The following is a 14589-nucleotide window of genomic DNA, read 5'->3' on the forward strand; positions in this document are numbered from 1 at the left end:
ACAAAGGATCACAGAGTTAATTTGAAGGCATTCAATACAAGCATCTTGTGAATTTATGTACACAGAGGCCCAAAACAGTCTGAATTAATTACTCCATAGCTAAACTCAATTCCATGTGTACTTTTAAAAGCCACACTTAAGAAAAATATTGTTACAGCAATAAAGAAGAGGGGGAGAAGTAGTGAATGAAGGTAAGACAACAGCTTCCGGCAAAAACAGTATTGTCACAAATCCAGATCTTACCCTATTTGAAATAAAATCCCCAGAACATGAGATTTTATTTATAAAAAAAAAATTAAATGGATAGTTATCACTTTGTGATAGGTATGTGTTTCCTTAGATAATATTTGTCCCAAAAAACTGTGACTGGAAACTTATGAATTCAGAATAATGCCTTTGATATCTCATGGATGATGCTGCGACTTTGCTCTTTGCCAGAAAGGATGTGTGCAATGTGTGTTGTTACATGGGACTACCTAATACTGTTTGTTTTGACTTAGGATGTTGGCAAGACAGTTTAACTCTGTACAAAGTACCACTATCAGAATAATATTGGCATTTCTTTTTTATATGCTTAAATCATCTCACACCTATGGGAAAGGTTTGATCTCATTATTCTTCTACTCAGTTCTTAGTAATTGTTATGCAAAAGGGAGGCTGTATAAATGAAAGATGGATTATTATCATAAATCTCTGCCTTGCATGGCAAATACAAGGGAGAGAACTGAGGATGAAAAGGATGAATGTCTGAGTAAAATCATACATGTCAAAAATAAAAATATATCAAATTAAGAAAAAAAAATCCCAATCAAATGTTTTCTTGCACAGTCGAGAATACTATGTAGCACCTCCAAGGATCTCAGATGTCTGCCTCATAGTTCGTTTCCAAACTGCAGCCTAATATTTTCAATGTTTTAAAACAAGTACAAAAGGTGACTATCATAATAAATGCTATTTTTAGTAGATAATGCAATGGCAAGTGATTAGTTCCATACAGCAAAGTGACAAACACACTGATTTTGGTGAAACTGGATCTTTAACTACTGCATAGAACTTATGTTTTATCTAGTCAATATTCTCATGCACTGTAGCTGCCTACTACAAGGCAAACACTCACCAAGGCATGTGGCAAACAATCTCATTAACAGGTACCTGCCAACATGTGACAGCAGCTGTGTCCACCTGAAAGAGCACTGCACTGTTCTGAAGAACTCCCACATACCTTCCTGTTGTTGAAAATGCTGTTTGATACATTGGGTTGTCACAGATCACAACGTCCCTCATGGCATATGCAGGAAGTATGCTCAAAGGAATGGGCAGTAGGACTGGTGTAAGTTCTAAACATTAACTTCACAGTCCTGACATAATTTCAGGAGAACCCATATAATTTATGTAATTTGATGTTTCAACTTCTGATTTTCTTTCTGACTAGAACTGGCACCGAAACCTGAAGTTTTTCTAAGAAACTTTTTCATTCATATGAACTATTTCAGTATTTTATTTCCTTTATCTGGAATAGCTAACTGGAATAGCTAATAGTAATAGTAACTGGAATAGCTGCTCAAATGAAGTTTTGGTCTTGGGATTACTTTCAAATAAAAAATTAATCAATCTGAAGTTATTCCCATAACAATAAGCAGAAAGTTCTAAAAATACCAGGTGATGTTGATAATTTAATAGGCCATTTATAGTCATCCAAACATTTTACTCAATACTGTTATGTACAAAATCCACTAAAATAAAAAAAAAATTAACTTATTTTTCAGATGTAAAAGTGCAATTAACACAGGCCAAGTTTTTGCAAGAACATTACATTTCTATTAAATTCACTGCCTACATAACAGCCTAACAGGTATATTGCCTACATCAAAGTGAATGAGGATTTAGTTTTTTTTGTTAACTTTGAATAAGCCTGGTAGTTGATAAATAAAGGTTTTCTGCCATCGTAATTATCATACATACATCCAAAAATGCATTGCACAATTGTTTCCATAATTTACAGTTTTACCGACCTTCAGAAATTAAAGTAGAGCAACAGTAAGATTCATTAAGTTCCAGAAATAATTAACACCATAAAACCTTGTAACAAGTGTGCACAAAACAGCCATCCTGAATGGCTTTCTCCAGAATTCCGATAGCTTTCCAAAGATGTTATTTACCCTGAATCAATATTCTTCCTTTACAGTACCAAATGGATTTTCTGGAAGAAGATTTACATTTATCTTTCATGCATTACTTATTCACAATTTGGAAAGAAAAGGCAAGCCTTCATACATGTCAGCCTTTAATTTTAGCCAGTCCTGAAGTCTCTGCAAAGCTGATTTTTCTTGTGTTAATATTTTTGCAGCTTTTCTCAGTTTTTCTTCATTTCTTTCTAAATAACGAATTCCATCTGTCTGCAGCTGACTGAGTTTCTCTTTACGACTTTCATCCAGGGGTATGTCTTCATTCATAAGAGGGTTAAATCTGAAATAAGTATCTGGAGGTAACAGTGCATCCAGCATGGTGTGAACTTCTGTATTGAAAACAAATGAAGAAAACAGTTAAATTCCCATGAGAGAGTCTAACGTCCTGCAAGTGCTCTGAACAACAACTGCTCTGGAATGACACAGTAAGAGTAAATATGAGCTGCTTTGCTGAGTAAACATTTTTCTGCCACTGTCTCATTGAAACCCCTTTCTCATTAGAAGATTTGTAAATGATCCTGTAGCTCTGTTTACTCTGGAAAAGCTTCATCTTTTATTCCAAGACAACTTTACTGGTATGTCAATTAAGTAGACTTTGCAGCTATCTAGATTTTTAATTACATTCCATTCCTTAACAAGTAAGAGCATATCCTGAAAAGCAGGAATGTAGCTTGCATTTTCCCATTTCAGGACACCTGTGATTTATTACACTTGGTACTAACAGAAGTAGGTATTACGAAAACAAGAGATATGTTTTTCTGCAATGTCAAAGTGAAAATTTGTAGGACTGAAGCCTTATTTTGTTTAAAACTATTATTTTTTTAAACACATTACTACAGATTTGAGGCTTGAATTTAACACGCATTTAATTTAAAACATTCAAGTTAAATTGTATTACTTCAGTTAACTAGTAAAATAAAAAACTATGTAATGAATTAATATGTTCCTATTTTATAACCTGTTTCTCTCTCCTTTTAGATCTTTTTGTTGGCCCACTTAAAATTCCATTTCTATCACTTCCTTCAGTATTCATTCTATCTTCTTTGTTTTCTTACCAATTTCCTCCATTCTTTTAAACATCTTTTGTAATATAAAATGTCTGAAGTGAAAAAAATATTATGGACAAGATCAAAGCAAAAGATCCTTGTAGATCTGAAATCCTCTTGGTTTGGCTTCTCCTCCTGCAGATAACTCAGCTATGTCTGTTCTTGTCTCACCACATCCAGTTTTTCTTGCCCTAATTAATACTCTCCCTTTTTTCCTTCATAATTTAAGTTCCCATTTGCTCAAATCTACTCTCCTCTCTTCCCATTTCTTTTCCGTTGGTCTCCACAATGAACTTTCTTCCTCTTCCCTTCAAATTTCTTGCCTCATTTTTCAGCTGCAATGAAACTTTCTGATAAAAAGTGGAGAGCACATATTTCCTTCACACAATTTCCACTGCCTTTACACTACTGTGCACAAACCAAAAGGCAATCCAAAATCTAGCTTTTTCCTACTAGTGACAGTCAGCTGACAGAGACTATAGAGCAAGGGATCTAGACTGAAAGAGCATTTCTTGTTCCCTGGCTTTTTACAGTCATCAGTTTCCTTTGTAATGGGAGGGGGAAATTATCTGTGTATCAATATTTCCTGTTTATAAAAATAAAAGAGATGTAAACTGCTAGTGACAGTTCCAGTGTACTCCCATCTAGGAACCAAATTTATTTTAGAAACAGATGTTTGGCTTTTCCTGACAGCAATGGAAGTCATTAGCACTGGCAGATACAGTACAGTCCTTGGAAAAGTACAGGTATAAAAGCATATATAAAAAATATCAGAAATCAAATACTTTTTCTGAAGCTGTTGAAAATCAATGTTCTGTACTGTTCTAGAATCGATGTTCTATATCTACTAAGCATTTCTGTGTTATGGGAAAAACAAATACAATATAAGAAAATATGATTTTTAAACAAATTCCTGAATATGCTTTTTATCCTAAAGCTCAAGTAAAAAGACTTATCCTCCATAAAATACATAATACTGGTACTAAAACTACACACAGTAAGCTACAAAGAGACCTGCTTCAATTAGTTTCATGGGGCTGGTAGAGAGGACATGGGGAAAGATGAAAGGTTGAAGACTGTTCTCTGAATTGGAACTATAATTCTAAGAAACATTAATAAAATTGAAGACAGTCACAGTGCAAGTGTATCTTAAGACACCAACCTTCTGTATCAGTTGCACTGTTGATAACATTCGTCAGTTTGGCTTTCAGACTGGTGTGTGTGACATTGGTCTTCACCTCGCTTTCGTACCGACCAGTGCCCAGTGAAATCAGACACTGCAATGGAACATTCGGCCAGAGACACTTGCACTCATGAACTGCCAGCGCAGAAGGATTATTTAGGAGCAGACCTCCATCCTGTAAATTAAGAAAAAATACAAATATTGGTGCTATACATCTCATACGGTCATAAAAGAAACTGCAACTATAAATTAAACTAGCATAGTCCGAATACACAAAACCAATTAAAAGCAATAAGCATTAATTTCCAACTTTTGTGAAATTGAATTGAATCTGTGCGATGCAGCAGCTGCCTAGCTTGGCCTCGGCACTGTCAGAGCAGCTGCTGGGGCTGTGCTTGGTTCTACTGCATTATATAAAAGCGGCAGGCTGAAGCAGCAGTATTCACTGCAATGTCTAGAGAAGTTATGATTTCATTTTTTGAAGACCTTTTCAGTAAGACAGATATGCATATTGACAATTTCTTAATCAAAAATTTTCTCCTCAAAATATTTATTAGTGATTAGTTATTACAAGGAAATTTTCTGTAACAAAACCCAAATCACTACCTGCAGATTCCAAAACAAGTTAAAAAAGAAGAATCAAAAGAGCTAAGCTTGGCCAAAGCTTACTTTGTAAGCACAGTCATTACACAGGATGCTACAGCCTTGACTTAAGAGTTGGAAAGTCATTTAGGTTGGAAAGCACTTACTGGCTTATCTGGCCCAACCCACCTACTCAAGCATGGTCAGCTACAGCATGCTGCCCAAGGCCACGTCCAGTTGGGTTTTGAGTATCTCCACAAATGGAGACTCCAAAACTCCTGTGGGCAACCTATTCTAGTGTTTGACCACCCTCAGAGTAAAATATTTTGCCTGTGTTAAGACGAAATTTCGTATGTTTTCATTTACACCATTTTCTCTTGTCCTACTAGTGGACACTACTGGGAAGACCACAGCTTCCTCATCCTTCCCTCCCATTCTTGATTGGTACACATGGGTAGAATCTGCTTCTTGAGCCTTCCCTTCTCTTGGCTGAATAGTCTCAGCTAACTCAGTCTCTCCTCACAGGAGGGTCTCTTAATCATCTTTGTGGCCCTGAACTGGACTAACTCCAATAGGCTCATGTCTCTCTTGTACTGGGAAAGTGGAAACAGCACTCCAGATGTGACCTCAGCAGTGCAGAGAGGAAGGACCATCCCCCATGATTACTGGCAGCACTGTTGATGCAGCCCAGGATACTGTTAGCCCTTTTTTAGGATTGCTTTGTTAGCAAGTGGGCATCACTCATGCTGAGCTTATTGGCCACCAGCACAGGGTCCTTCTCTGTTAAGCTACTTTACAACTCATTGTAATGAGGCTATTCCTCTGCATATGCAGGGCTCTGCCTTTTGACTTTTTGAACTTCATGCGAATTCTTCAGTCTGTTGAGGTCCCTCTGAGTGGTAGCCCAACCATTCATGTGCCAGTCATTCCTCCCATGTTTGTATCATCCATGGAATTCCTGCAGGTATACTCTGTCCAATCAGCCAGGTCATTAGTGAAGACATTAAATAGAATTTGCCCCAGTTCTGACCCCTAGGTACACCTCTAGTACTGTGAGACTTGACTTGGTGACACTGATCCCAACTTGGGCCTGGTCACTCAGCTTGTTTGTATCTACCTCACTGTCTATTTACCTAATCCACACTTTGTCAACTTGTCTATGGTATTATGGGAGGTAAGTGTACAAAGCTGAGGTAAACAACATCCAACGCCTTCTATTTGTCTACCAACTGCAGAAGGCTGCCAGGGTTGGTCAATCATGAGTAAACTACTTTTTAAATCCATGCTGACTACTCATGATCACCTTTTTGTCCTTCATGACTTTATAAATCCTTTACTGGAGGATTTCCTCTATCATCTCCCAAGGGACTGGGCTGAAGTCAATGAGACTGAAGTTCCCCAGAGGTTTCTTCTTGCTGTTCCTGAAGACATGAATGGTATCTGCTTTCCCAATAGCCCATGATCTTTCACAATAATCAAGTCACCTCACAATGGCCTCAGCCAGATCCATCAGCACTCACAGGCGCAACACATCATACATTATGAATTTATGTATGACCAGTTCATTTAACTGCTCCTTAACCTGGTTCTTCTCCCATCAAGTATAAAATCCTCCTTGCACCAGACTTTCACTCTAGCTGCAGGGGCCTGGGATTCCTGAAAGCCATTTTTACTGGCATAGACTGAGACAAAGGCAGCATCAAGCATCTTGGACTTTTCCAAATAGTTTGTCACAAGCTCTCTTGCCCCAGTCAGTAGCAGGCCCACATTTTCCCTAGCTTTTTGCTGTTTGTGTAGTTGTAAGATCTTTTGTTTTTGCCCTTTATATCCCTCTCCAGGCCAGCTTTTGTTTTCCTAGTGCCACCTCTGCAAGACTGGTCAGGACATCTATACTTCTAGGTCACTTGTCTCTCCTACACCTTTTGTAGGCTTCCTTTTTATGTTGGAGTTCAGTTAGGACATCCTTGCTTATCCCTGCCTGCCATCTTTGCTTGATTTCCTGCTTATTGGGGTGGTCCTTTCCTGAATTTGGAGGGAGTGATTACTGACTATCAGCCAGCTCTCCTAGACCCCTGTTCTCTTCAAGGCCATAGTCCATGAGATTCTTCCACGCAGAGCTCTGAAGAGGATGAGGTCTGCTTTCCTGAAATGCAGTGCTCTAGTCCTTTTTTTCCCCCCCTGCTTTCTCCCCTTAGGATCCAGACCTCCAAGGCTTTCTTGAACTTTCATATCCCTGACCAGTTCTTTATTCTTCATAATCACCAGGTCCAGCAAAGCACCCTTGCTTGTTGGTTCCACCATCAGCTACGATAGCTGCTGTCATCAATCCACTTGAAAGATCTCCTTGGTGGCTTAAGCTCTTTTGTATTGTTCTTTCATCAGGTATCAGGATGATTCAAGGTCCCTGGGGGTATGAGGCTTCTTTAAGTTGTCTGAAGATCAGAATTCAGCCCAATACTACTAGGAACAAATGCTACTCTAGAGTTGAGGAGAGACATCTTTTGCTAGCAACATGTTAAAAGTGCGGTTGATGAGGCTGGCATAAAATACTGCAGGACTAATAAGAATCACTGTGAATGAGAGTAAGCCTGAGAAGCATTCAGACAATGAGATTTTGATCCATTGAATATCAAGAAGTATACTCAGCACTTCCTGGAAGTAAAATGACCATCACTCCAACTAAGAAGGATTAATTTGGAATTTGAATTAAACAGCTTTTTTTATTGGGAATGCCTTAAAACCAGCAGTTACAAAAGCAAAACAAACTTGAGAACATTATAAATAGCAGAGATGAAGACAGCTATATCCATTCAGAATCTGTACAAATTAGTTAAATATAAAAGAAAGAGAGTATTTACTATAATAGGTATGATGCAAGCACTCCCTATATTCTAAAGTTCCCTGAAGTCCCTATATCCCATATCTGACCATCACATTACTAGAACAGTAAGAAAAAACAACTCTATCCAGAAATAACTTAGAATAAAATAGGTTTTAGAGATAAAAAAACATTTTACAGTAATTCCTTGTAACTACAGCTTGCTAGATAAGTAAAAACAGGATTAATGAGCTTAGTTTTTTGAGCTTGCATTCTTTTAATTAACCTTTCATTTCAACCTACAAAAAGCTCTTTGAACCCTTTCTGGATACCATCTGCCTTGCTCAAAATGCTAAATACACTGCTAACATGAATGGTCTCTTCAGTGCCCATTATCCTTTCCTCATGTTTAATCTAGAAAACTAAATATAAGGATGTTTTTGTCCTCTATAATTCCCTATGAATCTTTAGCTAAAATTTTAATAATTATCATAATGGTGCTTAATTATTTTCTTAAGTCCCAGATTAAACACATGCTTACAAAATATTTCCACTGATATTGTCAATATAATTAAACATGACTGCTACGCCATAGGAAAATTAATGTTATCAGAAGTTTGAGGGTATATAATACTAGAATACCACAATATTTTTATAATGCTGACAAACACAAGATCAAAGGAACATAAAATACCTACACATACCAAATGTCTTTGAGATGATAACTAACAGCTTTGTGCAATGATTTCCATATTTAAACATCCTCCAATTTAGGTTTGTTGTAATGACAATAAATTCCTAATGATTTTCAATTTGACACAGCTTCTAGCATTTACACAGATAATAGACACATGTCAGTTTTTGAAAGTTAGAAGCAGGACTAAGAAAGGCAACTGACTTTTTTTTCTTCTCCTCCAAGAGATTATGGGTGATAATAACCACATCCTAATCAATATTTCAAATAAGATTACTCTGTTAAAAAAGCAATGTTCATCATACTGCTTTTGCTGATAATGATCAACTACTAAAGGAGTAAATAATGCTGTTAAACTGTACTATTAAGGACTCAGTGAAGGAAATACTGCAGTAATTTGTTGAAATCTGCAGCTCCAGCAACCATAATTATGGAGCTAATTATGTCAAAAGCTAAAATTCTTGTGAAAAAGTACTTTCACCATTTTTAAAATCAGTTACAATTTCACTTTTATGTGCATTCTAAGAAAATGTAAACAACATTCTGAAAATTAAAGACTAGAAACTAACACTTCAGATTCTAAAGAATTCCTCTAACTTCATAAAACTGGAAAAAAGCCCATCCCAATAAGTCTACTGACCTAGCAATACAGAAATATGAAAGCCAGATCTAAATATTTTTAAATTAATTTAAAGAAATTATGACACATCCTTCTCCATGCTTGCCTTTGAGACACAGGAACAGAATTCCCAAGTGATTGACTCCACAATTTTGTATGTAAGATACTACTAATCACTGATTTCTTATGTACAATTTTGTACATAAGATACTGAGATCACAAGAAACTCCACTGATCCTTGTTTTGAAGAGCTGCTAAATCTGTCTTAATTTTTTTTTCTGATTCTGTTGAACTTATTATATCGCTATAAAATGTATATTTGTATATATATATAAAATAGCTATAAACTCATCTAAATTACTTACAACTTACTAATTTATATATTTTATTGTAATCATGCAGCTTTTAAAATATATTTATGAAAATACATTAACCAACATGCAATAAACATAAATACTGATTGATTGCCAGTAGTATGGAATGTCTTGGTAACTAACAACAGCTTACTCATCCATGGCAGTTTTCATGAGCTTTCTTGCCACTCTAAAATTCCATGCAATTAAACAACTGGAAGTAAAGAAGGCAAATTTATCTGATCTATGGCTGCAGAGATGCAACATCAATCCCTGTCTCAATACAAAATAATGCAAACAAAATAATGATCCTTATATCACATATGATGCTGCAAAAATCTCATTGATATAAAGAGATATTTTAACTTATACCGTGTCAAGTTTTAACTTATAAGTTTCAAGCTACAATTCAAATTCTACAAAGCAATGCCAACTTTATGTGCAGCCCTAAACCTTTTCGGTTCCTATTATTAGATTCTTTTTGACAGATGGAATGTCTTCCTTTCCTGTGTATTGTTAGCTATGTCCCTATGGAATGGTACTGCCTGTGTGCATACAGAAAAAAAAGAGGCCCTGTGAACAGAATATTCAATTAATTACTATATTATCAACATACAATGGATCTAAAAGCAAAAGCAATAGATCAAGTGAAGTGACCATCCCCTTCTACTCAGTATGCACAAGGCCAGACTGGGGATAGATACTCTGGACACCCAGTTACAAAGCACTGAAGAAGTGGAACACATACAGTAAAGAACCACTAAGATGGCTGGGGCCTGAAACACAGTATATGAGAAGAGATGCAGGGAACTATGTTTGCTTACCCCATTAAAAAGAGAAAGCCAAGAAGGAAGCTAATCACAGTGTTTCACTGTCTAAAGTAGAAACACTCAGATTCTTTCAAAAAATACAGAATAAGAGCTGGAGAAGCTGTGGAATCTCCATCCTTGGATATTTTCAAAACTAAGCTGGGCAAAGTCTTGAGCAACCCAACTTTGAGGTTTAGCCTGTTTTGAACAGAAGGTTGGACTAGATAACCACCTGAGGCCCTTTCCTCCTCATTTTCCTAAGGTTCTACTCTATATAAAGAAATACTGCACGAATGATGCATGTAATTTTTGCTGTAAAATAAAATTACTTTTCCAAATCCATTCTTATTAGAAACTGAATTTTGTCAGTCCAGTCTCAGTCTTGTGGAAAATGAGAAATTTGTAGTGCCAGGAGTGCCCGTACGTTTCAGTTGGATATTTAAGAAAAATGTCTTCATCAAAAATCATTAGAACACACTGAAGAGGGAAGTGGTGGAGTCACCATCCCTGGAGGTATTTAGAAGACATTCAGATGTGGTGCTTAGGGACATGGTTTAGTGCTGGACTGGGCAGTATTAAGTTAATGGCTGGATTTTGTAGGTTTTTCCCAACATAAAGGGGTCTATGATTCACACCTTGCAATCTTTAATAGAAAGGGTAACTTACAGGAACCTGTCAAATAAGTGAACTGTTGACCTATACCCACAACAGGTGGACTTGGCCCAAGTTTTGACTCAGGATTCAGTGTTAGGCAAAGAGGTAGGGCAGATCCCTTTTTCTTTCTGTTCTCCCATTCTTGGATTATCTGGCCTTCCCTACATTTCCCTCACTGTTCTCATTTAGACAGATCTCAATCCTACTGCAAGCTCTCTTTCTCACTTCCCCAAACACACATGAGTCACCCCTTCCCTTCTCTGCAGCTATGCTCAGTGCAGTGGCAGGTGCCAGACACTGCTTCATCTGCTGAACTTTACAAAACCATTCTACACTTGAGTCAACTTAATTTGCTGGCAGTACACCAAACAGAAAGTGCTGGAGTAGGAATGCTAATGCAAGGAGATACAAGAAAAGGGGGCATAACTCTTCCAATGTCATCATGCAGTGAAGCAGTAGGAAAAAAGGCTTTTTAAAAAATTTCTGAACAAAAATTAGTGGAAGTAATCAGATAAGTTAATATTAAAATGGAACTTAATAATAATACAACCCCAAATTTGCTAGTGATAGCAAAGCAGTGAACTCAGGGACTAGAACATTGTTTTCAGTCTTTCATCAAAGGTTTTTCAGGTGGTAAACATTCATTGAACAACATTCATTTGTTCTGTTTTATTTAATATCTTATTCCCAGATGAAGCCAATTAATTTTTTTCCCCCAGATTTTTTCAAAAAAATTCCTTAATGCAACAGTAACCATAGTTTTGGGGTTTGCTGGTAGGTAACAAGGAGTCTAAAGCTGTAGCTGGTATTTTCTATCATTGTTTTGATAGTTGCAAAATGGTCAGGCAAGGCTCCCCTCTGACTTGACATACAGATCTTAAATTATTTAAAGCAGAAAAATGCACCTTTTGTAAACAAATGCTCCAATAAAAACTCTAATGGAGATTCCCTGCTTGCACAGTTCTAGAGATACAGAAAGGCCTTGTTAAACTTTGTGAAATGGGTGCAAATTCTACAATCAGGAGGAAAATGGACTGCAAAGTCTCAAAGAAAGTGTTCCAGAGCACTCAGGAGGCTGGTAGCACAGGACTTTCTGAAAATCTTCTCCTATTTAAATAATTATGGTGAATGGGCATAAAATCACCAGTGACATACTTAAGTCAATACTATTAAAATAATTATTTAAAATTAAGATACTAAAATTCAAAAATTATACCATACTTTACCACGAGAGAGCAATTGTTTCTCACAAGAAAATTCACTACATTCATAGGCTCTCATTGCATTTCCTAATTCTGTCAGACTCAAGTTGAGCCTTGTGATTGTTCTGTATAACACCTTGTGCACTGCACGGTTTCATTTAAATGATACTAAACTTTGTGAAGAAAATAATCTAGCACTGAATGAAGGATATATAATGTATGAAAGCCAAGTCTGATATTTGGAAGCTGAGTTTGTTGGCTCCATAGTAACCACTTCACATCACTGCCTATGCAGACATGCTTTGCATTTTAGTTCACTCTTACAGACTTGCTCTGTTGTTTACTTTTATTGTCTTTGTGAAAAAGCAGAGACAGAATTAGTACAAAGCTATCACAGGACAAGACAGGCTAAGATTCTGAATGGACTTCTGAGAAGTATTTTTAAATTCTGTGCTTAAAGTCAACATAAATATAATAAACATGCTTAAGATAAGCTTAAGATAAGTCTAGTTGCTGCAAATAAGGAGTTTGAGGAGTTGCTGCATAGTAATAAGGGGTTACTTCTTAGAAAAATTAAAGTAACTATTTTAAAAACATTTACTCTACTTTCAGTAAGTAAATGGGTATGCCTTGCCAAATCATTTTATAAAATCATCTCAATACATTTACGTATGTAGCAGCAAATGTCCTCAGAGTAGAGGACAGGAATGAGAGAGAGGAGAATTCTTTCCCTACCTAAAGTAGTAGGGTCTATCAATTCAGCTAACTTCAAGATACACATCCCAGCCTAGTCCTCTCACTGCTCTGGGCACCCAGTGTGGTAATGAAAATGTCAGTACATGTACTCTAAGCTTTAAGGCTTGCTCAGTCAAGCATCACAGGGCTAAAAAAGTTATAGTTTTTGACATATCCTTTCTGAAAAAGAAATCTATATATTCAGATTTGACTATACAATAAACAAGCCCCCTATAGCATTCAGCACAAATACTCCCTTTTCAATACAAAGATTACATGATTATGTTATTCTGTTACATATATAAAAATATGTTTGAAATATACATGAATTATAGCTCTCCTCTTGGGAGTAATCAGTCAGACTGGTCAGTACTACTGAGGATGAAACTGATGAAGAGGAGCTCCCAGTAAGACAGGAAATCTTTATTTTCATAAACAAACTATTTGTCAAAATATATAAAATTTAATAAACATGAAACAGGACAGAAGCAAAACTGTTTTCTCTTTATCTTGCTGACAAGCAATGGATGGTGATGCCAATATTTCTAACAAATTTCAAAAATGTATAGTGACCAAGAACAATTTGTTCTAACGGTGTGTTCCACTTTGCTTTTTAAGTGAGATTTTTTAAATAACTTCAGTAATTTTTTATAAAGCATACACTGACCTACAGTTGTCTCCTTATACAAATATTTAATCCAATTTATTTGTGAAGACTCACCCTTGCTTCATGCTAAGAAGGAGACTACTGGGTCATCTACATACAATTATAATATACTCTTCAATATGCTGATTCCCAACAGAGGCCCTAATTGGTGACAGATATAAATGCAATCCTCCTATACATCAAATTTCTAACAACTACAGAAAGAACTTATTCCTTATTTAGGGAGAAGCAGAGTGCTCCTTTAGATTCCTGAAATAAACATCTTGTATTCGTTATTTTGAAATGCTGTCTCAAAATTATGATTTCTCTTCAGACACTTGAAAAATAAACACTTAAGTTACTTGTCATAGCTCTGAAAATTGCAGTGAAAAAGGGATTTCCCTTGAACCAGCATTGGGAAAAATTTAGAGAAAACATTTGTACATTAATAATGTACATTTGTACATCAATTTTCATATGAAAATAAAATGCATTTGTATTTATATTATTGAATGACACCAATATTAAATTTCCATTACTGCATTCTTTCACAATTAAAGAAAACCTGAAGTGGCATTAATTATATTTGTACTTCTGCCACACCAGTTGCAGAGAGACTTTACACTGAGATCACATGACAAAGTAAAAAAAATAAATCTAATAACGTTTTAAAGTTTACTGTAAAGCTTCCATTTCAGTTCAACTGTTTTTTCATACAGTATTTATAATTTTTCTCCCAAGCAACACCATAATACAATTGGCATACATCCAAATGTCACGTTCAATGCTTCTGAGAACTGTCAATACTATTGCTCTTATATACAAAACATTAAATAATATATTTTACATTCATTAGAATGAATGCCTGTCTGAGGTAGACTCCTCAGTGATTATCTTGAATTATTAGCTCATCCTAGTGAGTCATTAATTCACAGAAAATGACTAGCTGCTCTGAAGACATCACTGAATTTATGGGTTTATGTCAGATACAGAAAATGTATCCTTACAGGATGCTGAGGAAGTTTGCTAAATATCAGTAGATGTCATAAAAGAAATAATTGT

At 36.0% G+C, this 14589-nt stretch overlaps 1 protein-coding gene across 3 annotated transcripts in view; it reads right to left on the reverse strand.

Annotated features, from left to right (window-relative positions):
- Positions 1–1653: 1653 nt before the first annotated feature.
- The window catches only part of LOC131592261 (calcium-independent phospholipase A2-gamma-like), a 37767-nt gene continuing 24831 nt past the window's right edge, over positions 1654–14589 (reverse strand). For all 3 annotated transcript variants that reach the window (XM_058863659.1, XM_058863658.1, XM_058863660.1), the window contains exons 9-10: positions 4395–4590; positions 1654–2515 (exon numbers count right to left, since the gene is read on the reverse strand). In XM_058863659.1, the coding sequence (XP_058719642.1) occupies positions 2241–2515; positions 4395–4590 (471 nt within the window). In that variant the 3' untranslated portion in view covers positions 1654–2240. The remainder of the gene's footprint in view (positions 2516–4394; positions 4591–14589) is intronic.

The sequence above is a fragment of the Poecile atricapillus genome, chromosome W (genome assembly GCF_030490865.1).
Source record: "Poecile atricapillus isolate bPoeAtr1 chromosome W, bPoeAtr1.hap1, whole genome shotgun sequence".
In the NCBI taxonomy this organism is placed as follows: domain Eukaryota; kingdom Metazoa; phylum Chordata; class Aves; order Passeriformes; family Paridae; genus Poecile; species Poecile atricapillus.